The sequence below is a fragment of the Fringilla coelebs genome (genome assembly GCF_963513975.1).
Source record: "Fringilla coelebs genome assembly, chromosome: 13".
NCBI lineage: Eukaryota > Metazoa > Chordata > Aves > Passeriformes > Fringillidae > Fringilla > Fringilla coelebs.
This window is the reverse complement of record NC_140039.1, coordinates 5,966,174-5,991,235: the sequence shown is the minus strand read 5'-3', so window position 1 is coordinate 5,991,235 and position 25,062 is coordinate 5,966,174. Positions and strand designations below refer to the sequence as shown.

At 49.3% G+C, this 25,062-nt stretch overlaps 3 protein-coding genes across 3 annotated transcripts in view; 2 read left to right on the top strand and 1 right to left on the bottom strand.

Annotated features, from left to right (window-relative positions):
• Positions 1-2,945: 2,945 nt before the first annotated feature.
• MANF (mesencephalic astrocyte derived neurotrophic factor) lies at positions 2,946-7,692 on the top strand. The gene is made up of 4 exons (XM_084214223.1): positions 2,946-3,118; positions 5,398-5,525; positions 6,284-6,425; positions 7,375-7,692. Exons 1-4 carry the CDS (start codon positions 3,031-3,033, stop codon positions 7,557-7,559), a joined length of 543 nt encoding a protein of 180 aa, XP_084070349.1. The 5' UTR covers positions 2,946-3,030; the 3' UTR covers positions 7,560-7,692.
• Positions 7,693-8,029: 337 nt separating this feature from the next.
• Positions 8,030-11,419, top strand: RBM15B (RNA binding motif protein 15B). Its single transcript, XM_084214277.1, has one exon. The coding sequence runs from the start codon at positions 8,071-8,073 to the stop codon at positions 10,819-10,821; it is 2,751 nt and encodes a 916-aa protein (XP_084070403.1). The 5' UTR covers positions 8,030-8,070; the 3' UTR covers positions 10,822-11,419.
• Positions 11,420-15,982: 4,563 nt separating this feature from the next.
• DCAF1 (DDB1 and CUL4 associated factor 1) overlaps positions 15,983-25,062 on the bottom strand; it is a 47,534-nt gene continuing 38,454 nt past the window's right edge. Inside the window, exons 23-24 of the mRNA XM_084214218.1 lie at positions 20,427-20,682; positions 15,983-16,946 (exon numbers count right to left, since the gene is read on the bottom strand). Coding sequence (XP_084070344.1) covers positions 16,888-16,946; positions 20,427-20,682 — 315 coding nt within the window. The 3' untranslated portion in view covers positions 15,983-16,887. The remainder of the gene's footprint in view (positions 16,947-20,426; positions 20,683-25,062) is intronic.

Below are 25,062 nucleotides of genomic sequence, written 5' to 3'. Positions count from 1 at the left end.
CCTCTTAGGACTTATGTTCCCAACCCCTCACCCTGTCTTCAATCAGACCCTCTGAGACGGTTTCTAAGCCAGCTTATTAAACCTTAGTTAAGTAAGTATTTTTTATTCGGACAAAAATTATTTATTAACCCAGCACAGGTAATAAAACTGTGTTTTGGCACAACAAAAGATGTGTGAAGCCCTCAGCTTTAAACAAGAGTTTTAAAAATACTCTAGTTTCTATTAAACCAACAGAACAATTTTTTTCAGTGCAAGTCCAATACTTTATTTAAGCTGCCACTAGTCAGATTGAAATCTAAATCCCATGTCCAAATGCCTCTTCTTATCTAAATAAGAAAACTTCAGCACAGTTTCAAAATATGACTTGTCCGACAGTATGAATTTCATTACAAAGCTGATAAGAGGAGAAATTAAACCTCTAGAAATGACTCCAACCTGGCAGATGAAAGATGCAGCCTTCTACACCCTATACATAAATGTGCCTCCATTTCTGGATGATTCCAACAAGCCATGGACACAAACACAGTTCACAAGGCAGAGCTCTGAGCTCAGGCATCTTAAGAGAAGGGTTCACACAGCACTTCTCTCTTTTGATGGCCTTTACTGTCAATCCCATATAAATTAAAGCAAAATTTGGAATAGATCTATTACACTTCATCTTTTCAGCATTCATTTACAGCAGTACTGCATCACCTTTTCCCAAACTGTTTCCTGTCCCCTCTGACAGAACTCACTTCTTTGTCCTCGCAGCCCAGCACCCGAGGCTGAGCCCCTTCATCCCTCCCCATGGCTGCAAAAGATTTGTGTTCTCAGAAGGCAGAGCTAGCACAGTCCCAGCCCCCACAGCTGCCAGAGCAGCCTCTGTTTACATGCACTTCCCAAGGACTCCAATCCCCACAGATCCACTGAGCCAAATTAACTCTCCTGCCCACTCAATTGGCTGACTAGCCCAGAGCAGACCTTAGGGCACCTTCCAGTGCCTAAAGGCATTCCAGGAGAGCACGGGAGGGACTTTGGACCAGGCCCTAGAGTGATAAGGACACAAGGGAATGGCGTCACACTGACAAAGACCAGGGTTAGATTGGATACTAGAAGAAATAACAGTGAGGACCAGCACAAGCTCTCCATCACCCAGGTCTCATCCAGGACAAATCCCTAATGCTTCAGAGAGATAGGGCCTGGAAGGTGGTGGAACAAACAGAGCCTCAAAAATCTCACCATGAAGCAAGAAGAAGCACAAGGTAAAATGCAAGGAATCTATTCTAGCTGCTAAAACAAACTATAAATAAAAAGAAGGAAAAAACCCAAAACACAAAAGGAGTCCTTGTTTTTCCTCAGACCCATTTGAGGAACCCATATTGAAATACAGAGGCTCATTTCCGAATCCAAAACCAAATAAAACCACTTGTCTTCTGTTCTACAAAAATGTATAAAGTTCCTAGTGTGAAGATGTTTCATAACAGCACTATTTTGGTAAGTAAACTCTGTCCTTATTATGACTTTCCTAAAGTCTCCTAATTCCAAATTTAAGCCCTATTCCCACCTAATTACAAAGCCACTTCATCTCACAGTTCTTTTGACCACTATCCTGATAAGAAACAAGGGCACTTCAAGCCACTACTTCTCTTCACAGCTAAGTGACTTTAGTGGGCAATGAGCATTATTTTAAAAAAAAAGATCTTCCTAAAGCATAGTGATATTGAGCAATTCTGGAAATCATTATGGACTGACTTAATAATATTTATATTGATCTTAATAACCACATTTGGAGAGATAAAAAGACCTAGAAATGTGCAAAACCATGTCTCCTAATGAACACATTATGTACTCTCACTGGTAATTAGTGTCCTAGTTAGTGCTCACCTGCTGTGACCTTTCCTGAGTGAGGTGCTCCTCCTCCCCACACCGCCCGTCTCACCTCATCAAGCTTATCACTTGCACCTGATGACCTGCAAGAAAATTCTGATTAGGCACTGCCCCACCAGGCTGCCTCAAGAGCCTGCCTGTGCAAGAGAGCCCATGGAGCTACATGGGAGCTCCCTTGGTGTAGTACAGGGCTGTGTGACTTTGCCTCTCCCTTCTTTCACTGGAATGATATCCCAGGATGCAGAGAGTTACTCGTAAAGCCGCACAAGGAGCTATCAGCAGGTGTGTGCTCCTCTCCCAACTCCAAGGGAATTTCAGTTATAAACTCACAGTGTTGGGGATTGTTGAAGGCAGTTAACGGCACAAACTGTGAGAACTTTTGGAACAGAATAAAAATATTCTGAGTTGGAAAACACCCACAAGGATCACCAAAGTCCAACTCCTAGCCCTGGTACAGGACAACCCCAAGAATCCCCCTATGTGCCTGAACAAAAGGTGATAGGCCCAGAGACTAGGATATTAAGTTGGAATTAAACAAACAAACAAAAATTTCTTTCTGCAAAAACACCCACCCAAGAAGCCAGAAACAAGTGCACACAGGTTGCTATTTTGACCTCTCTGCTGCCCCTCCTCAAAGATCCAGTCCTTGCACCTCACAGGCCCGTGCTGGCACCGAGCCCGTCCCTGCCGCTCCCACCCCTCACGGGACACCCATCCCACCAACCGCCTGCCCACAGGCGTCGAGCGACCCCCTCAGCCTCACCTCGCGCCGCCTCACGATTCCCCGTCACCGCCGGGAGAGAGATGGAGAAGTAAGGGCGGAGCCCGGGCCCGGCCGGCCCCGCCTGCCCTCAGGTGTGAGGATCTGCCCCTTTCCAAGATGGCGCCCACGGCCGCCGTCAGGGAGCGCTCGCGAGCGCCCTTCCCTTAACAAAGATGGCAGCGAAGGGGGGCGGGGACCCGCACCGCGCGCCGGCGCTCCGCCGCCTCTCCCCAATCAGCGGCCGCCAACTCTCCCGTGGAGGCGACGGCGCGGCCAATGGGAGCGGAGAGCGTGGCGGCCGGGCGGGGAGCGGGCCAATGGGGCGGCGGCGGCGGGGGCAGCCGGTGTAGGGTGGTGGTACTGGTGGTGCCGGTGCGGCGGGCGCTGTCGGGCGAGGCGGGATGCGGGCGGCCCACGGGCTTTGCGCGGCGCTGGCCCTGCTCCTGCTGCCGGCCGGTGGCCGAGCGCTGCGCGACGGGGACTGCGAGGGTGAGTGCGGCCGGGGCCGGCCCGCGGCCACGGCGGGGGGAGGCCGTTCCTCGCCGCCGTCTCCCGCAGTCTGGCCCGTCTCCGCCAGGTTGCGGGGCCGGGACGCGGAGCAGCCTTGGGAGTGTGACAGCCCCGAGTGACAGCTCAGCCGCCGGGGCTGGGCCGGGCCGGTGGGAGCGCTGCCTCCAGCGGCAGGAAAAGTCTCCCAAGTCTGGCTAAGTGCGGACGGGCCTGGCCGGGCGCCGCTCGCAGGCGACCGGTGCCGGGGCGGTCCTCGAGGGTGTCCCGTGCTGGGGCGATGCGCCGGGCGGCCCGCGGGGCAGGCGGGGCGGGGCTTCCATCCGTGCCCCACGCCGGGGACGCGATATCCGTTCAGAGGTGCTCCCTTCCAGAGGTAGCACTCTGTCGGGAAGTTGCCGGTCCACGAGGTCAGCGGTAGTGTAGAGTCCCCACGGGAAAGAGAAGCGACGACTCTGGGAGACCGGACCGTCTCCAGGCCGGAGATCAGCACTATCGTAGCTCGGCACTGGCGGGGCAGCGCTCCCCGCTGGCTGTCCCTGCCGGGTGACGGTGACCAGGGCAGGGAGCAGGAGAATGCGAGTGAGGTTACTCACCCGGGACTCCCCCTTAGTCATCCCAGTATTAAGGAGTGCTCCGAGTCCTTTCAGTCGCACAGCCAGGAGCCGCGAGCAGCTGATCCAAATCAAGTCGGGCCCTTTGTGTACCACGGAAATACAAACGCCTCGGGGGTGGAACCTGTTGAGCTGCACAGCAAATTAAGCTGCTCCTGTGCAGTGAACTGAACAGATTCCCCAAGTGAAGCAAGAAGAACTTGAGGTGGGGCTCTAGTAGCTAGCTGGGAGTTTGGGATGCTAATATCCCTCCTCTGTAGTAAGACAGAATGAGGGGAGGGAACCCCATAAATCAAAACTTCCAGCTGTTGTGGCAGCACTAGACTGGAAACATGTTTCTATCCTACAGTGGCTGTCAGTGTCACTGCCGGCAGCAAGTTTTTTCTTCCCAAGGTTTTCACTTCCCAATAGCTTACAGTGGACATAAGTGTGTCTGTGACTGGGGATAGATGGATGGGAGGTAAATAAGTGTGTGCTGTATGCATACAAAAAATGTTTTCCAAAGTGGCCTATCTTATAATTAGTTCTAGTTTTAGTATAATGAGAGTACATTTCTGCTCAGTTCTGTGATGGCTATGCTCCATTTCCTGTCATGCCCAATTACTGAGTTGAACACAAGTTGCTAATGACAATAATATTTTACAGTCCCTTCCTGTTGGAGTAAACAAATCCCATAAAAGCCATAACTCATACCTGTTCCTTAGCGGCAGAATGGTTCCTGGCACTCATCTTGCATGGGAAGGTGTGAGAATCCCCAGGTGATGAGCAGGAATTGGGGGGACTGAAGAGTGCTTGGTCCAGGTGATGCTGATATCCACAGATGAGTTGTGAGCAGCAGGATGACCAAAATCTGACACTCGGGGTATCCCTCAGTCATCCCACAGGCTGTCTGCCCTCCTTCCCAGCCACACTCAGGGCTGCTGCACCTTGGAGCACGTGCGGAGCGACTGCTGCCCAGGGAAGGAGCAATGACCGGTTTGTGCAGCCCTTCCCACAGGCAGGAACTTGGATCTGTTCTCTCAGCTGCAGCTGCACTTGTGGGAGTTGCCTTATGTCTAAGAGTCTTCCCTCTTTCCATCTGAAACTGCATCAGAAGCTTGTGGAAATGAAAGAAGGAGAAAGGTGCCATGGGGACATAGCATGGGATCACATTTCTTTTTCTCTTGGAAGTAATTTCAACTGAAGCAGCCTGGTAATCAGTGGTACCCTGCTACTGAAGTCAGCACATGGGGTGTCTCAGAGGATTATGTACAGAGTTGGTTTTCAATCAGCACTGGGTTTCATACCCATGTTCTTAAAAGTTGCTTCCCAAAGCAGCAAGACAACTTTAAATGTATATTTTTGCATGGGTGTGGTTTTGTGTCCATCATATGATCCTGCGCTCACTCAGGACAATGTACAGAGGCTCCTAGACACTCCCATGGATCTCATTTCTCAGATTGTCACCCACCAAAACTACCAGGGCATGTTGTTGATTCACGTGTGTTCTGAATGAGTTTCTGAACCATGTGTGAAGTTCAGAAAACTTCACTGTTTTCCAGTTATCCAAACTGTTATCCAAACCCCTGATTCCATTTCCCTACAAGTGTTCTTGAAGAGCTGCCATGAGATTGCTGCTCTGGCTGATAACTCCATCTTCCCTTCCAGTGTGTGTCACATTCCTGGGAAGGTTCTACCAGAGTCTAAAGGACAATGATGTTGAATTCACACCTTCCAGTATTGAAAAGGAGCTCTTGAAATCCTGCAAAGAAGCAAAGGGCAAAGAGAATCGCCTGGTAAGTAGGGGGAGTCAGTAATATTTCCCTCCTGCAAATGAGGGGAAACTGAGTTTGTGTGATGTGGTTTCCCAGGGGCTGTTTTTGCTGGCTCTGTGGCCACAGTGGGTCCTGTACTTTTTATGAAAGGACTTGAGGAGTTCAATCTCTTTACCTTAAAAAAAAGGAGAAAAACCACCACCCTGTCAACAGTGATTGGACTGGCTGGCATCTCACTGTTACTGAAGCACTGGATATTACAAAGCTTTTGTTTGCTGTACAGCTTCCCTGTCCCTTAAATGGTATTTGGGGTGCTATATAATCTGTTAAAATATTTATACTCTTCAGCTGTTTAGCTGAAAACTAAACAAAGGAAAACCAAATTGCCCTAACTAAAACCAGAGGCAATTTGTGAATGAAGAGGCCCAAGAAAAAGGCCTGAACTCTCCTCAGAAAACTACAGAGACTTGACATGCAGAGGGGGAACACTTCAGAGAGGCTCTTTGAATGAAGAAGACTTTACTCGTAATCCTGTTCAATTTTTATAAAGTTAAGAAACAAGACCAGCCTCAGCAGCTATAAAATCATTGCAATGGAAAACACCTGCTCAGTATTCTGGGCTCAGTTAGGCTCCTTTTGCCCAGCTCTAGTAGTCCCTTTGGGAGGTCCTCTAACTGTAAACACTGAGCTGCAAAGCCAGATGATGACAGGAACAGAAAACTCTGCTTTCAGAAGCTTTCTTTCCATGCATCCCCACTTCACTCTTTTCTTTCCTCTAGTGCTATTATATTGGGGCCACAAGTGATGCAGCCACCAAAATCATTAACGAAGTATCAAAGCCCATGAGTCATCACATCCCTGTGGAAAAGATCTGTGAGAAGCTAAAGAAGAAAGACAGTCAGATCTGTGAACTAAAATACGGTGAGTTGCCTGCACGAGAGGAAATGCCCATGATTTGCTGGGGTGTGGATGACTGGGGGTGAAGCAACATCCTAAAACCACTCAGTCCTGAGTTCTGTAGCCTAGTTAGGTTGCACAACCTGGGTTGCTCTCCATGAACATCCTAGAGAGTTCTATGGAGATGCTTAGGTAAGACTGCTAACCCTTCTTGGCTTCTGCAGGGACTCTGATCAGCCCTAGAATAACTAACTCGCAGGTGTAGCAGCACTGCGCTCACATTGTTGTTTGAAATGTCGTGTTTGGGAGGGTGTGTGGTACAGCCTGTGCTGGCAGCAGGCAGGGGTGTCACTGTGGCAGGGCTCAAGGCCCTTGGCTGAGCTCTGCAGTCCCAGCTGCTCTCCTGTTGCCAGCAGCAGGGTGATAAATACTGCTTTCGCACCTCCTCTGGTGTCTCCTCAGAGCATTCCATTATTTCTCATCACCCACCTTGAACTCTCATGTTCCTAGATGACTCCTCTTCCTGAAAAGACTAATACAAAAATGGGCTTAGAAATGCCTCCTTCTCCTTTCCTTTATGGCTGCCCTTACACCCCCTGGAGACACCCCTTGGATTGTGGGTCTTTATACTTTTCATTTCTTCCACTAAGGTCGTGTTGCTTCCTAAAAAGCTTTTTGTTGTTGTCACTTTCTTATCTTTCCCCTGAAATCACTCTGCTACATTTCTTCTATCCAGTGGAAAAGAAGTGTTGCTGCTCATGTAATAAAGGGGCATTCAGGGCTATTGTGGAACTCCTGCATCTAAGCTGCAAGCAAGCTTTCTGTCTTCTAATAATTTTTAGCCTTAAGAGCCTTATCTGCTGTCCAAACCTAATGTAGACGTTCCTTCCACCCCTGGCACCTTTTTTCCCTCTTGGGTTTTGGCTTCCTCACCCACCTGGCATATCTGAGTGCAGCTCTGCTCTCCCCGCAGACAAGCAGATTGACCTAAGCACCGTCGACCTACGCAAGCTGCGCGTCAAGGAGCTGCGGCGGATCCTGGATGACTGGGGCGAGGTGTGCAAGGGCTGTGTCGAGAAGTACGACTTCATCCGCAGGATCCACGAACTGATGCCCAAGTACGCGCCGAGGGCGGCCGGAGCCCGGACAGACCTCTGAGTGCCGAGACCGGGGCGATCCTGGGGCTCTGAGGGGCGAGACCGGGCCTGTGAGGGGACTGTGAGGGGCGACCTCGAGGCTCTGAGGGGCGACGCCGGCCCCGCGCTTTGTACGGGACTTTCATTAAAGTTCGCCGGTGTGTACCGGGCGGAGCCGTGCCGTGTGACGTGATTGCAGGACACACCCCCTGCGCACCCCGCACCCGCCGCGTTCCGACATTCCCCGTCCCCCCCGCCCTCGCTCTATCCGCGGACCGGCCCCGCGCGCGCCCCCTCAGCCCGCTGAGAGGCGGGACTTCGCCGCCCGCCCTGATTGGCCGCCCGGCCGTCGCGCGCGGGCGGCGGGAAGCGCCGTGTGACGTCACGGCCCCGTGACGCCTGCTTGCGGCGCGGCGCGCGCGGGGCGATGACGTAGGGCCCGCGCGGCGCGGCGGCCGGAGCCGCCTTCGCTCCCTTTTGTCCAAGATGGCGGCGGCCGCCGGAGGCGCCTCCTGAACCGCGGGCCCGGCGCGATGAAGCGCGGCAGCGACCGCGACTCGAGCCCGCCGGGGGCCGCGGGCGGACGCGCGGCCGCCGCCGCTAAGCGGCCCCGCGACCGCGACCGCGAGAGCAGCAGCCGACGCGGCCCGCACCGCAGCTCGGGCGCCTCCCGCAGCAGCCGGGACAAGTCCACGCCCGGCGGCGGCGGCGGAGGCGGCGGCGGCACCACCACCAGCAGCAGCAGCGGCGGCGGAGGCGGCTCCAGCTCCCGCAGCCACCGCGGCGATGAACGCGCCGGCGGCGGCGGCGACTCGAACCACCGCCCGGCGGGGAGCGGCTCGGCCTCGGGCGCCCGCGGCGGCAGCCAGGCCGCCCCCTCGTCCTCCTCCTCCTCCTCGTCCCGGGCGCTCGGCGTGCCCAAGGCCAAGGCGCTGCCGGGCGCCGTGGTAGCCCCGTCGCTGCTGCTGGCCGGGCCGCCGCCGGGCGCCGCGCCCTCGCTGCTGCTGGCGCCGCTCGGGGGCTCGGCCGGGCTGGCCGGGGAGCCGCCCGGCTCCTGCGAGTACAAGACGCTGCTGGTGAGCGGGCTGAGCGCGGCCCTGCCCGACCAGCTGCTGGAGGACGGGCTGTTCCGCCTCTTCCAGCGCTTCGCGGGCGGGGGCGCCGGGGACATCAGTGTCAAGCTCTCCCACACGCCCGAGCTCGGCCGCGTCGCCTACGTGAACTTCCGACACCCCGGGGACGCCCGCGACGCCCGCCGGCACGCCCGGGCCCGGCAGCTGCTCCTCTACGACCGGCCGCTCAAGGTGGAGCCCGTGTACCTGCGCGGGGGCCGGCGCAGCCGTACGCCTCCCCCCGCGCCCTCCCCGGAGCCGCTGGGCTACCTGCCGCCCCTGCACAGCGCCTACCAATACAAGCAGCGCTCGCTGTCGCCGGTCACCAGCCCCTTGCTGCGGGAGCCGCGGCCCCGCCACGCCGCCGCTGCCGCCTTCGCGCTGGAAGCGGCCGCCATCGGGCTCTCCCGGGAGCGGGAGCGGGCCCTGGATTACTACGGGCTGTACGACGAGCGCGGCCGCCCGTACAGTTACCCCATCGTGGCCGAGGAAGACCTAATGCCAGAGGATGACCAGAGAGCCACCCGCAACCTCTTCATCGGCAACCTGGACCACAACGTGTCGGAGGTGGAGCTGAGGCGCGCCTTCGAGAAGTACGGCATCATCGAGGAGGTGGTGATCAAGCGCCCCGCACGTGGCCAGGGCGGTGCCTATGCCTTCCTCAAGTTCCAGAACTTGGACATGGCTCACCGGGCTAAGGTGGCCATGTCGGGCCGCGTTGTGGGCCGGAACCCCATCAAAATTGGCTACGGAAAAGCCAACCCCACCACCCGGCTGTGGGTGGGGGGCCTTGGCCCCAGCACTTCCCTCGCCGCCCTGGCCAGGGAGTTCGACCGCTTTGGCAGCATCAGGACTATTGACTACGTGAAGGGCGACAGCTTCGCTTACATCCAGTACGAGAGCCTGGACGCTGCCCAGGCCGCCTGCGCGCAGATGAGGGGCTTTCCCTTGGGCGGACCGGAGAGGAGGCTCCGAGTGGATTTTGCCAAAGCAGAAGAGACGAGATACCCGCAGCAGTACCAGCCCGCGCCGCTGCCCGTGCACTACGAGCTGCTGGCTGACGGGTACAGCCGGCACCGGAGCCTGGAGCAAGACTTGAGGGTGCGGGATAGGACTCCTCCGCACCTCCTGTACTCGGACAGAGACAGGAGTTTTGTGGAGGCAGAATGGGCCAGCCCTGCCAAAAACGCCGAACGCAGGAACAACCTGGAGAGCTACAGCCGGTCCGTGCGCAGCCGGAGCGGGGAGCGCTGGGGCAGCGACGGCGACCGCAGCGTGCCCAAACCGTGGGAAGAGAGGCGGAGACGCCGGAGTCTCTCCAGTGACCGCGGGAGGACTACTCACTCGCCTTACGAGGACAGAAGCAGGACAAAGGCCAGTGGGCCAGCTCTAGACCGCAGCCCTGACAGGGCTCGCAAGGAGAATCACACTACAGAACCCGGAGCCGAGAAAGAGCAGAGCAACTCCCTCCAGAACAATCGTCACGCGGCCGAGGAGAAACCCCATCGCGAGCCGGCCGATGCTCCCCAGCCCAAAAAAAGGGACAGCGAACGCAATCATCGAACTGGTGAATCGGAATCCAAAACTCACGAGGAGCCAAAATCTGAGACCAAAAAGCTAAAGAATTTATCAGAATATGCTCAGACACTGCAGCTTGCTTGGAACGGGCTTCTTGTGCTAAAAAACAGCTGCTTCCCCACCTCTATGCACATCCTGGAGGGAGACCTGGGTGTCATCAACGGACTCCTCAAAGACCATTCATCCGGCGGGAAGTTGACGCAGCTCAAAATCGCTCAGAGACTTCGGCTGGACCAGCCCAAGCTGGATGAAGTCACCCGGCGCATCAAACAAGGCAGCCCCAACGGCTACGCCGTGCTCCTGGCCACCCAGTCCGCCCCGGCAGGGGCAGGGGCCGAGGGGACCTTCCCTGTGGTAGAGCCTGGCTTGCAGCGACGGCTTCTCAGGAATCTGGTCTCCTACTTGAAACAGAAGCAGGCTGCTGGGGTTATCAGCCTGCCCGTGGGAGGGGCAAAGGGCAGGGACAGCACAGGCATGCTTTACGCGTTCCCTCCTTGCGAATTCTCTCAGCAGTACCTCCAGTCAGCACTAAGGACATTGGGGAAGTTAGAAGAAGAACATATGGTGATAGTTATAGTCAAAGACACTGCCTAGCCCACACTGTCTTTTCAGATTCCATGTTTTCTTTGCGTGTCACACAGCCCAGTTGTTTTTAAGGCTGATCATTTTGGTTGAGGCTCAAAACACCTTGACCAAAGTGGTAAGATTTTTAGTTTCTAATTAATTTTAATACCTATAATATCTATTAAAATTTTAAATAGAGCCCATTTTATTCGTTTTTAATATGTGACACTGTCCGCTGTTGTTCTGTATTTTTATTTTTTAACTGTATGAAAAGTTGTCAGTAAAGCCTTGTTCACTGATGGATTTCTAAACTTGTGCGGTATCCGAGTTCTTGTGGCCCAGGAAGGAAGGGTGAGCTCCCTGTGCTGCAGGAGCAGCCAGGCCAGGCCAGGCCCCAGTTCTCAGATCCCAACCTTGAGCACCTCCTTCATCTTTATATGTGTCCTTCAAGGTGGGAGGGGAAGGGAGGGTCTTAGTGCTGTATCAGAGATTGAAAGGTTGGTTCTCTATTTTTTTTTTGTCCTGTTCACTCTTTATTTCGTAAATTTGAGTCTGGATGCTTTGCTGTTGAGTCTCTATTTGAGAATAGAAGCTTCCTAGGAAGCCAGCAACCAAGGAAGCAAATCCTGATCAAGAATAAAAGTGTTTTTCATTCACACCAAAAAATTAGTTGGTACTTGGCAAAAAGTTTGCTACTAAGGAGTGGATGCTGTATTCAAGTTGGTGATGTTTGAGACTACCTGGCACATGTCTCAGTCATAGAAGTTCTTGGATAAAACAGACAAGGTTTGACATTACCAATTTTTATAAAAGGCAAAACAAGCAGAATTTTTTAAAATGTGATTTAAGGGGGAACCCCCTTGGCCCATATTAGATGTGGACAAGCTAGGGGCATGAAGGTGTTTGGTGAGCTGGAGGTGCCCATTTGCAGTCAATCATGTTGTACTACCTGGAATCCTTTACTGAAATATAAATGGCTATTTTTTTTTCCTAAAGTTTAAATTTGTTTGCAGGCTGACAAAAACAGACAGAAACATGCCTGTCTGGCTGAGAATGTGTTCTGTTACCACAGGTGACCTGTCACAGTGGAACCACTGGAGATCAAAATCTGAGCTCTAAAACGGGATGGATCCATCACCTTTGCTGTCTGTGCTATGAGGTGGTTGGTTGGGAGGCCAGACCCTTTGAGTGCTCAGCTGCATAAGGATGTGGTAACGAGTCCAAGCCGGAGTTAAAATCCACACTGTTCTGTTTGGGGATATTTTTATTTTTTAAAATGATGCCTGTAGATTTTAGGAGACTTACAGAAAATTGTGTGGGATTAAAAGTGCTACGTTTTAAAGTTTCTTTAGATTTGCAGGTGGTTTTTTGTTGTTGTTCTCTTAGTAAGCAAGTGAACAAACTCGTGGGAGATTTGTCTCGCACCAGTCTCTGTGACCCAGCAGCTCACTTGCTGAGGGTTGCCAAAAACCCTTCAAAAACTCCTCTCAGGTATGATTGGTGTCACGACCTACTAAGCAGGGAGTGTAACTCAGTCTAATGATGCTGTTATTTTTCAGTTTTTAACCCTGCAGGGACATCATCGGGTGATGATGGATTATTAATATCAACAAGCGTGGGTTGGTTTGTTGGGCTGGGGGGATTGCGTTGCACTTGACGCATCTTCCGTGAAGGCACGGATCAGAGAGGAGCTGAATGCTCCATTGGGAACAGCAGGGAGCCGGGAATGTGCTGTGGGAGCGAGGAGCAGCTCCACTGCCTGAGCAGCCAGGCTGCAGCGGTGGCTCTGGGCTGCCCCGGTTTCACACGGTCATAGGGACACCGACTCCGCCCACCTGACCGAGTCCCCGGTGCTGCCCTAACGCAGACGGTGCTAAATGTCAGCAATTGTAACGGTTTGGTGTTACCTGAAACCAGTGCTTTTAAATACCCCGAGGGCCGGTCCTAGAGCGATTAGAGCCTTTTGTGGGAGCATCCTGCCTTGGAGGTGTCTGGGCAGCTGGAGGCAGTGAGGTGGTGGCAGGACAAATGGCCACCTGGCTGACGGTGGCAGGGAGGTGCAGCTCGTGGTGCTGTGCCATGGCCTCGTGTGTGATAGGGTGTGTGAGTGTTAGGAAGGGGAAGGGAAAAAACTCCAGTTAATTATAAAAGCTGCAATTGTTCGCTGACAAAGCCAAGGAACAGCCCAAAATCCCCCATCTCCCACTTTCCTTGTGAAATAAGTAAATAATAATGTAGGGCTGTTTAAAAGACAAAGGTTGGGTGAGATTTGAATGATGGGATTTCTCTTCCCAGAGAAGTGGCTGTTGGTTTTAAGCATGTGAGACCAACAATCTCCCTCCTACCAAGATTAATAGTTGTAAAGGAGAAGTTGGACAGTCATGGTAAAAACACCTGGAAAAGAAGCAGCAGCATCCATCTGACACGATGACCTGAGCCTTCCCTGCTCCCCAGCAGGCAAGGGAGCCACACCATGGCTTTAACAGACTGTGCCAAGGCCAAAGGCCCCATCCTGGACCTGTGTCCACCATCCCCTCCCTTCACAGATGCATTCAGGCTGATTCCAAGAGAAGCAGGCCTGAAAATGGGTTGGCAGTTACAGCAAAGTAACTCAGCATCTGGATCTTGCAGCATCAAAGACTTGGGCCCTGCACTGGGATGGGCAGCAGTTCTGGGGAGAAGATGTGGGGGGTGGGAGGCCTGGGCCCCTCGGTGATGCTGGAAGGTGCTGGTAAGGCAGTGCTGGGCATTGGTTTGAGAGGATGGAGCCTTTCAGCCCAGTAGAGTGGGGCAGTAGGGTGATCATGGCAGGGTAAGGGTGTCTGGCTCCTCAGGGTGATCTGAAGCTCAAATGGGGAACAGGGTGTGAGATGGTGGATGGGCTGGTCTGAGAGTGTTCCTGCTTAGCCTGAAGTACCTCATCTTTTATTCTAAGCAAACATTCTGTCTTACAAGGCCTCTTGAACAGCAGTTGCTGGCTGCCCTACTGAAACAGGGATGAGAGCCCTGGACGTGCTCTGAGCAGTGCTGAGAAGCCTCAGTGATTACCCTCAGCTACACTCAGTGAGGTTTGTACCCTGCTCTGCCAGCCTTGGCCTGTGGGAGATTTTTGAACCCCAGCCCTGCAGGGGTGTGCTGCTCCCTCCCACGGTGGTGGCAGGGCATTCCACAGGCTGTGCTCCATGGAAGGGTGCTGCAGTGCACCCCGTGGGCTAGGCAGGTACTCGGGTCCTGTGCAGTGAGGATCACGCTGACAGGAGGGCACAGGCTGTGCTGGGCCCATCTGCTCACATCATGGGAGAAAACAGCACCTCCCTGCTCCCCTCTGCTGCAGAGGCAGGAGTATGTCTTAGCCAGCTGGCAGGACATTTAAATCTCCTTCCACCCCCTAAGCCAGGGTCTGTGACTGCTGCACAGAAGAAATACTGTATGGCACATCAGCCTCGTGCTGTGAGTATTCCAGAAGATTACAGGATTCTTTCAAAGCAACATGCTTTCAAATAGATTAAATAATGATGTCAGGGTGGCAGGTGATTTTCCAAATGCTGAGGATTCTCCCCATCCCAAGCAGCAGCTGCAGAATTACGGCCTGACAAAAACAAAATAAACGCTGCTAGTCCCCGGTTCTGAACTCCACTTTGCACCCAGGCTGGTGCAGTCACCTGTTCCCCAGAACTCATGCAGTAGCATGGGGTGCAGGCAGCTTCCCCAGGTGTGTATTTAACTTCAGAGGGGCCAGGTCTGCCCAGGACAGGGGCTGGGGGAGCTTCAGCAGTTTTGCAGGTGACCTGCAGGCCCACAGGGTAAGGCCCAAACCCACTCCTTTGGCTCTGTTCAGTGCAGTTGGGGCAGGTGTGGGAGGGAGGCTCATATACTCACAGCACCTCAGGTTCAAGTCAAATGCACACAACACAGGAGCTCCAGTCCAGGTGTTCTGGTTCTGTCTCAAAACTGGCAAATGCCTCCAAAACAGCCAGGCCCAAACCACCAACAGATGCAGTCAGTTACAGCTGGGGTTTAATGCCAGAACCAGATATGGACATCTGGCAGTGCATCTCCCTGGGAGTAGTAGCTGAGTACATGCTTTATTTTTTTCCTCCTCCTGAGCTGCACATATTCTGTGGTGAAGTTGGGTGGGATGGTTTCTGATAAGGCAGAGGCTACTTCCACAGCTGTTGGGTGGCAGGTCCAGTTTTCAATCCCCTCATTTAATCAGAATGCTGCTCCAATTGCTAGTCTTAAATGCTGTAGTAGTCACTTGTTCATCTTTATCGAATGTGTGGGGTACAATTATCCATTACAAGTTGCAGCAGAACCTTTCTTTTTAATTATTAACAAGCAGCTCAGGGTAAGTGCATTAAGTAGATGCAATGCTGGAGGGAAAAAAAGCTATCCCTTCTTTCAGTTAAAAAGGAAATCCTTCCTCTTCAAGCAGTAAGACTTTGAGCCTGAGCAGTTCTTGGCAGAAGAGTGGTTGTAGTGTCAAGGAGTGAGAAGTCTCCAGTTCCCTGTTCTGCCTCAAACCCTATTCTGCAAGTGGCCAAAACAGAGAGAGGGTTAAAAGGTGAGTGGATGGGAATAAACAGCACAGCCATGGCCTTGGCCAGGCAAGCAGGGAGCACACGCAGCTGCCAGCTCTGAGCACAGGCCCAAGCTGGGCAGTGGGTGCTGCACTGGCAAGTCAAACACTCCACTGCCATTTCTTCCTCCTGTTCTGAGGGCAGGGCCTCTTGTCATGCCCCAACCTGATTTTCCCTGTGCCCTGACAGCCACAGGGCAGACTGGGCAATGCCAAAGCACAGGAGGAAGCGGGTGCTGCTCCCAGCTCCTGGCACATCCTGGCAGATGTGGAATTCCCTGCCTGAGCTGCAAAGTGGACACTCCAGAGCACCTCCCCACACAAGAACAGCCCAGCACCAGCAGCATCATCCAGCTCACACTCAGTGTGGTGAGCATGCCACTGAGAATTCCAGGCTGTCAGGCAACCCAAGGGATCAGACTGGAACCCCCAGTGCTGTGGCCATGCTGCACTCCCAAATCCCGTTTTTGTTTCCTTTGTGTTTCCTTTGCCCTTCCTTACTGCAGCGAGGTTCCAGCTACACCTGACTGCTCTCAGCCAAGCCCTGCAGGCACACGGAGCACTTCTTTTGCATGGCTACAACTCACAGCCATGGACACAGACAGGATTTGTATTTAATTTTTTAATAAATACACTTTACATTAAAGAAAAAGGCCTTCAATTTGCAGTTTCCACACAGAGGGCAAGAGGAAAAAAAAAAAAAAAGAAAGAAAGATTAAAAAACTTGAACCACAAAGGGCAGAGGGGAGAAAAAGGGCTCAAACTTCAATCCCAGATTCCCATGTCTTCAGGAATACCAGGCTCTGACTAGGCCCAGCCAGGATTTCAGCCTCCCACTATAGCTGGTACCACAGCACAAATTGACATTGGCAAACACCCCAGGGGCTCTTCCCTGGAGGACAAAAGCATCTGGAACACACTGGTGCATTAGCAGGTTTAACACCTGTAGTTGTTCTTTTTTAAAAATAAAATCATATTTAAAATAAAAATATTCTCACTCCTCAACGATATTAGAAACCATGATCCTCTTATTTCACTTAGCAGTTGCATAAATTTTCTTTTAATTTTAAACAATTTTTCTCCCCAAACCTACCCCATGGTACAAGGTACTACAGGAATACAAAGGTCTCCCCTCTTTACTAGAACACTTGCCTTTTTTTTTCTTTTTTTTTTTTTTTATAAAACTATTTCTGTTCTTTAGGAAAGAACTTTATACAAAGAAAATATATTGTGAAATATCTTCAGAAGTTTCCTTGAAGAGTCATCTCAGCCTAAAATGAAAAATAAAAAAAAAAAAAAAAAGGCAGAGAGAAATGAGGCCTAGCCCCAGGTCTCTTTATTGAGACTTAGCCCCGAGCCTCGAACTGACTCAAACCAACAGAGCGGATCGGCAGGAGATCCTCAGGCCTTCCCAGGAAAAGCAGGGCTGGGGTGCTCAGTCACTTTCCAATTTGGTCTCTGGTCTCCTGTGGGAAGGGAGCACCTCCTCCTGCCCACACCCCGCCCGCAGCCGCTCCTCACTCGTTCAGGGACAGGATGATGTCGTCCTCCAGGTCTGAGTTATCGGAGCTGTCGGCTGCAAAGGAGACACGTGGGTTATGCTGGGTTTGTGACACGGGAGGTGGTCACCCCTGCCCTGCACCATCAGTGCTCCAAACTGCACAAATGCAGCCAGGAAATCTACACCAGAGCCTTCCTTCCCTGCTTACAACAGAGGCTCAAGGAGAGCAGCTTTAGCAAGTGCAGTTCCTATGAGCTGGCAGGTTCTTCCCCAACAAGGTGGGGAGGACACCAGCAGAGCTGCCTGCACAACTTCCTGTGCACAAAGAAGGGCGACAGCTCTTCACACCAGGGGCTGGACAGATGTGGCAGGCATTCCTCACAGCTGGACAGCTCCACCAGCCTGGCCCCTGGATGATGTGCACAAGGTAATTCCTTATGGAGTGAGCTGGACCCCACTAAGGTGGAAACAATCCACACACTCCCAAGTAGAACCTTCCTCCAGTAACTCAGAGGTTTCTGTAATGAATTTAACTACAGGTCACCTTCTAAAGGTGACCTGCAAATTGTGCTTTTCCTGGTTTTCTTCATTGTGGTACAGAATGAAGACATGAAGGGATTTACCAGAAGCAGTCACACACACATACACACACTTGCTTTTTATCTTGAAACACAAGATCTCTCCTCCCTCAGTTGTGCAAGAGGGAAGTGGTAGCAGCTCTGGCAGCAAGAGGGCTCCTGCCTTACCTTAGAGGTGATGTTGGCTCTTTTTCTTATGCGAATTCATTGGATGCAGCAGATAACTGGGTGTTAAAAATAGTTAAAAAGAAAAAAAAAAGACACCAAGACTTCCACTTAGCCTTCTCAGAAATGGTGGATGTCTAAAATGCCTGTTAAGGTAGAAAGACCTTCTGGAAGGTTCACCCCTTCTCAGATGCTATCCTTAAGGAAAAAAAATCACAGGCAAGCAGAGAGGGCACAAACCCTTTCCCCCAACCCTCCTCCCTGAAGATCAGCCAGCTGCCTTTCCACTGTGATCAGCAAAGGATGCTCCACCTCATCATCCACCAGACTGAGCCTAAGCTGATGGGTCATCAGTGCTCCCAGAACAGCCACAGCCACGTTGGGGAGTTAGAAAACACCAGCCAGTGCTGCAGCAGCTACACTTACACTGTAAGAGGAAAAGAAGCACAAGCAAGATAAAAGTCCAGAAACTCTGGAGAAGAAAAGCTGAGAAAGTTAGTTTTAGCAGGGGAGGGGATTGCTGGTTTGGGTTTTTTTTAACCCAAAGGAAAGCTTTGAGAAAGGATCTCCTCCCTATTCCCCACTTCACCACACACCCTTCCAGTTCTGAGCTCTATGTCTGCAAGTAAACCTGACTGCAGTCAACTGCTTGGTATAATTAGCTTGCACAGACCTGCCTGGAAGTTGCCATTTTGGTTTATGGAAGAAAAGAGGAATCAGAATCAAGTCCATCAGGCTGCTGGTGAGAATTCTATGTATTTCTTCCATCCTATGTCACATATGCATTTCAAAAATTACACCCACCTGGCCCAGGAAGAAGCTCTTTAAAGACCTGCACAATGCATGAACTGCTTTGACAAACAAATCTAAGTTCCCAATGTGGTAACAAGTGGGGGGTGGGGGGGGAAGACAAATTCAGGTTCTCCATGGATTATTTTAAAAAAGGAATTAAAACGTCTTCTAAAGCACAAGAGACCAATGCTACTCACTCCCTATTTCAATTGTTCTCTGAATTATTTTGCTTTGGCAACACTCACTGTATGTTATGGAGGTTCATCCACAATACAGCAAAAATCTGCAGCAGGGATGCACCCCATTCCAGTACTTTCTACACTGGCAGTGCCATTCCAACTTTTAATCCTGGAACAAGCATAAACAAAGGAAAATTTTAATTGTTCTTTTTTGGGTGGGAAACAGAAAGAAGTCAAATGAAGTCACAGAAAAGCTGCCACAGAACCCCACTAATCAAACCCATCAAGAGCCATGCATGCTTCAGCCTGGCAGAACTGCACCTCCTGCTCAGAGTTCCTGAAATTGCTGCTAAGCAACCTAACAGCCAAAGGATGGACTGGCTGCAGCTCCACTGCCATACAGATCCAAGGTCTGCTCAAGTAGCTCTATCTATAAATGAGGTACAGATGTGGCCACTTCACAGCAGTGCTCTGCAGAGCGCGCCTGAAATTTCTACCAAGTAGCCCCTGGTTTGTTCCAGGAAGAGTTATTGAAATGGCCTGAACATCCTGGCCATGCTGCCCCTTGGACAATTCAAGGTACAGCACCCCAGGCGCTCTCTGAAGAGCTTTTGGCTCTGCATTCCCTGAGGAAACACAAGTGGAGTTGTGTCACAAAGATCCTGTCCACTGCTAGGACACAGAGGTTCCCTGTAACTCCAAAATGTCACACTGCAAGATGCCATTAGTGACTGAGCTGTGCAAATATCTTCTATGGCTCTACAGTATAAACCTATTTCCTTCTAGAGAACAGCAGAGTGACCCTACAGAATAATTCTGGCAACCTCATGTGGCCATGTCTTTAAAAATGACTGAGCTACATTGCCACAGAAGACATGGATGAGCCTGCCAGCCACACCACTGCCACAGAGGGGCCTGGCATGCTTCATCCTCCAGCTCACTGGCAGGGAAGACTGATGTGAGAACTGAGATGGGAAACAATCTATCACTGCAGGACTTCAAACACCTTGCACACTGTAATTACTCATCCTTACCAACCTTTTAACTTAAGGTAACTATATTATGTCCATTTTTACAGCTTGAAAATTAAAAATAACTACGTGGTTTGGCTGCACATACTCAAAAATTGTGCTACAAAAGAGGGAACAGAATGTAAGGTCACAAATCCCAAACCTCATGCTATCCTACTCACCTTCTTTCTTGTGAAACATTTTTCCAAACATTATTGCTACATAAAAAGTTCAGACCTTTCTATGCACACATACACACACACACACTTCGTATTTTCAAATCACTGTATTTGTAGAATGCCCAAAAAAAGAACAATTTAAATTGTATCCCAAAAGTCTTGTTAGCTTCAGAATAGTCTAATAAAGGAAGTGAAGTCAGAAATGCCATGTTGGCTTTGCACTTTAAGCAATTACAAAAGAGAAAGAACAAGCCCCAAGGATCAAAAGTGCTTCTCTGTCCTCATAGGCTCACAAGAGGCACAGAGGACAGGTGAGGTAAGAGTTAAACCTGTGTCCCCTTGAAGGGCAGGACAGGCAAGCAATCATACAAAGCTTCTTCACACAGAGTTCTCACACATACACACACACCTGGGAGCACCTGAAGAAAGCAGATACCTCCTTTTCCAGAATGCACAGTTCTTCTCTCACATAAGAGCTGTTTTTACCAGCAGTTTACTAAGAGAAGCCCCAGGTGAACAAGCATGATGATGGCCTGTCACTTATACCAGCCAGGGACAAGTCAGTTAAGTCATTTCAGGGGAAATTTAGACATTACCTCTTTGTCAGGACCTTAAGCAGTGGACAAGGACACCAAGGTAGCCACACACTTACTATCTCCAAGAATCAGCTCAACTTCCTCATCAGCATCAGAATCTTCATCTTCTCCCTCATCTCCCTCTTCCAGGAGGTTGGCAATCTCCTCATCATCGGAGGGAGAAAAGTCATTTTCTCCATCCTCACCAGCATTCTCATTGTTCTCATCCTCCTCCAGCTCAGCCTCCAGCAGCTGGTCTGTATCTAGTTCATCAAGGTCATCTGTGTCATCATCATCTTCATCATCATCTTCTTCTTCTTGCTCCTCTTCCTCCTATAAAGACAGCAAAAACAGTCCATTGCAGACATTAAGATAAATGTAAAATGGAATAACAGGAACTAAAGAAAACCTATAGTTTTCACTTCTCCCCACATCCAGCCATCAGATATTATAAACATTCTCCCATCACCCATCTAAGCACTCTCTCCAAAGCTTCAGAATGTCATACATGCCAGATCACCTGCAGGCCTGCAAAATCTTAACTGCAAAATGCTGATGCAAACAGGTGCCATTGGCTCAATCTCCTCTCCAAGACTGGCCACCAACACATCACCACAATGCACCCTTAAGAAGGACATGCAGTAAGACCTGTTAATCCATGGCTTTGTTGCTAGTCTTGTGCAAACTGCTTAAAGTTTCAGCAGGACCAAAAGCTCCACTTGACAGCAAACCACATGCGCCACCAGTCTCTGTCACTGCCGTTTAGATGAGGTATAAAATGTAGGGAAAGATACTTTTAGCCTAAGCCAATCCCTGAATCACTCAGCTTCAGATGACAGAAGTGTTTAAGGCAGCTCAGCAGACACACCTTTGGTATTTACCTGTGAATCAAGATCTTTATCAAACCATCAGAAATGGCCTTCAGTAAAGCAACTGAATTCCTCATTGTACAGATAAAATCCAGAAATCTGTGTGTAGTGGATGAGACTGAGTGGGAAGGAGCTGTCACAGTTCCATCCTTCTCCCAGACAAACTGCCATCACAAGCCAAGCTCCAGAGCATTCCAGGGCTGAAAGAAAAGCTTCAATCTACCTGCACATCTCCTCAGCCACAGCCTGTGTCTCTAACAGAATGCTCTCAGCTCATTCAGTCCTAATTGTCCCTTTGTTTTGGGAGGCGGCACATTTTGCAAACTTAGGAAGCAATTAAGATCGATATCTAACAACCCACTTCAAGGGTTCCTTTGGTCCTCAAGCTCACCACACTCCTACTGTTTAGACTGCTGCATTTTCAGATCTAAAGGGACAGAGGAAAGTCCTTTACTGTCATCTCCCCAACCTACTTTTGCTTCAGTTAGTGCAATAAAATACCACCACACCCACACAAATACAACATCTGTCACAGGCAAAAGAAATAAAGAAAGCCAAAAAGCCTGAGTAAATTGTATTGTTTCTTCACTTGCAAAAAGCAGCCAAGTCTTCACTGCTGACCACAAGTGCCATGTTCTTAAATGCAGATAACAGCACAAAAGCAATGGTTTGCTACATACAGCTTCCTTTATGAAACAGTTCATATTAAATATAAAATTAAAACCAACCTCTTTTAAAGTCTGTGCTTATTTTAAGAAATTACAACTTTACTTTGAGTTAATGAGTCCTCAGATAAACAGTCTTAATTGTATACACACTGGGAAGGGAAACATCTTACCTGCAGTTCAGTTTTATGCAGTGCCATACTGGGTATAATTCTCCATAAAACTCTAAAAATTCTCCATGAATTGAGTATAAAAGCTTTGCATTAATAATTTGTATTTCTTTTTGTTCTATGCAGTATCTGCACAGAGACCAATGTCTTAAATTTTATTACTCTATTTAGAATTGAAAAGCTGATTAAAAACTGAAAAGGCAGGAGAGTTTATTTTCCTTTTCCAGTGTCTAAACAACTCAGAAGCAGAAAAGAGACACCAATTTATTTAAAAAATCTTGGAACTATTAAACCAAGTTTCTCAGTCTCTGGAGATAGAGACACACCTGTAGATATTAGTAAAAACAAGTATGTTGTCTACAAGATCCATTTAGAGTCCATGTAGGTAAAACTTGAAGGATTCTGAAATGAGTTAGGTCCCCTCTGTGTTTCTACACATGTGCAATTTCTGAAAGTATTTTTTCCTAAATATCTAGTCCACAAGGATTCAAAATGTCAAAGCTACTAAATTTGATTATGCTTCATGTATAAGGTATTTCGTGGAAACTGAATCACTGTTTCATAAACATTCAAGCTTAAGGTAAGGCCCTTATACCAATGTCACCCTTCAAATACAGGATGAAATGAAATACAGTTGTATAGAGCTAACAATCCCTTCTGGCTGACAGTAAGAGTAAGAACCAAGGTTGTATATTTAGCTGCAAATTAATTTTGAAGGGATATATCAACCAGTGAAGAAAAAATAATTTGTGAAAATACAAACAGAAAAAATGAAATGCTTCCACTTTTACCATTTAAATTACTTAATCTGAAGTTGGTGATTAGGGCCAGGCCACATTCATTTAAAAACCACTTAAGAACAGCAAGATGAAAATTATACATGTCCTTTGTAAAATAGAAAACAGTATGTAACTCATGCTCCAAGAAGTCACACATGCATGTGAGTGTGACACATGGAGTGACATCCTTTCAGAGCTGGGGGGGTGACACGTCACAGAGCTCAAGAGGAGCATCTTCATCAGTGAGGAGGAAACCTGTACCTACCTAGCCATGTTCTAAAGAACCCAAACACCACTTGGACACTGTGAAGCTTTTGCTAAGCTACAGGCAAAAAAATTCTGTCTCAGTTTCTGAGCCATGCCAAGCACCAGCTCTGCAGGGCCAGCACAGCATTCCCAGCTGGAGCACACAGCTCCCTACAGAGCCTGGGGACAGCTCTCCCAGCAAAGCCCCCAGAGCTTCTCCTCCAAACCCAGTCCCTGGGACACACAGCTCAGAAAAGGGTGAGCGAGTGCCAGGGGCAGTAAGTGATATCCAGGCTGTTCATGAGGACTCAGGATGAATCCTCATGAGACACCACAACTGTCTCATGTAAGGGATCCCTAGACAGAGAGAAAATGGCACACCTTCCCCAGAGACTCAAGCACTCTGAGTTAGAGCAGAGGAAAAAAAACTTTGTGCCATGTCACAAGGAAAGACAAGACAGCTATTCCAAACCATATATCCAGGTTTGTGTAGGAAAACTTTACAGAGATGCAATAGTACAAGAAAACCTGGACATAAATTTACAGAATCAGAAAAGCTGATTACACAGCAAAGGACTATCTCAAGATCATCTCAAAGCAAATTTCTGGTAACTTTACCACCAGTTTGCTTCCAGAAAGCTGAATAGATTTGGTTCAATTAATTTACCATTTCCCCCAAAGGAAAAAACTAAACAACATCCCCTAATGGAATGGCAGATACTGGGGTGGCTGCACTAGAATAAAAAAAGCTACTTGACTTAATTCTTCATATTACCAGTTTTTACAGCCCTTTCAGAGCTTAGTAAACACCCTTTACACTTGTTCAAGCATTATGGGTTTTCTGCCATATTGTTCTTTGATGCTTGCTGGCATGCACCTTGTAAGCTTTCATCATCATCATCAACTTTGTTACCATTGCCCTTTACCAATCATCTTACACATAAAAAATTCACAAATTTGTCTTTTTTGGGTAGCAAATCTTATTGATACTTGACATACTGGTGTTTATCTCTCAAGAGTCATTCAAAGGCTCAGGAAAACTCCAGTATTTCACTTATTTAAACTGATGCAATATACATGTTAGCTAAGCAAAACTTTTCGATTTTAACATATTTCTGTAATGTATTCTAACATTAAATTAGTGTATGAACAAAGTGCTTCCAGGAAGTATGACATACAGCACTGCAGATCTGCAGTATATAAAAATATACCAGCCTGCTTTCAAGTACTCTCAAGACATTTTTATAGAGCTTTCTCACATTTCTTAAATCCTAAAGTTTATGACCACGTGACCAGAATTTGAGACTTCTCCACTGCAGATTACACAATCAAATTTACATTAGGCTGGCATTTAATTGCCATGGGAAGATCCCACAGGCCTTTTCCAATTGTTGATATTTGGGTGTGAAATTTTGATTCAGTTTTGAGATCTACAGGTCACTGATTTTTTGCTTATTTTACATGGTTTCAGCTGTTACAAAAAGCTTCATCTGTTTGTCTCGCACCTCATTGACTTTTTCTTCCTCTCCTCTCATCAGCACCTCTCACCTCCAGCTGCTTTCCAGCAACACTTCCTCCCTCTGAAAACATAATCTTTATTGCACCTCTCAATTTGAATCATGCTAGATGGTATTACTCTAACTATTCTTATTTTCACCAACTTTTTGCTCTCTGCAGAACAACTAATCAATGTTAGTAAAGCTTCTCCCACTACTTCAAATGTTTCAGCTCATTTTTAATTCACTTCTGACTACTTTTAGCCAAGTCAAATTATCTGCTGGTAATATCTAGTATCTGCTTCCAGCAGTTGTTTACTTTATCTAGGTTTGTTTTCTTTTTAAAGAAAATCATGTTTCCCATGGTCCCATTATACTGGTTAATTTATTTGTAAAGAACTCTTGCAAGAAACAGCCTACTGGTTTACTTCACCTTCCTTCCCCAAGTTTCTCCTAGAGCAAACTTGTAACTTCAGTAATCTGATCCC

What these genes read in the sequence shown, in the direction of transcription:
- MANF (XM_084214223.1), top strand. Translation starts at nt 3,031, where the DNA reads ATGCGGGCGGCCCACGGGCTTTGCGCGGCGCTGGCCCTGCTCCTGCTG. An exon ending in GCGCGACGGGGACTGCGAGG is followed by an intron (nt 3,119 to 5,397) that starts GTGAGTGCGGCC and finishes CTTCCCTTCCAG; the next exon opens with TGTGTGTCACATTCCTGGGA. An exon ending in GATCTGTGAACTAAAATACG is followed by an intron (nt 6,426 to 7,374) that starts GTGAGTTGCCTG and finishes CTCTCCCCGCAG; the next exon opens with ACAAGCAGATTGACCTAAGC.
- RBM15B (XM_084214277.1), top strand. Translation starts at nt 8,071, where the DNA reads ATGAAGCGCGGCAGCGACCGCGACTCGAGCCCGCCGGGGGCCGCGGGC.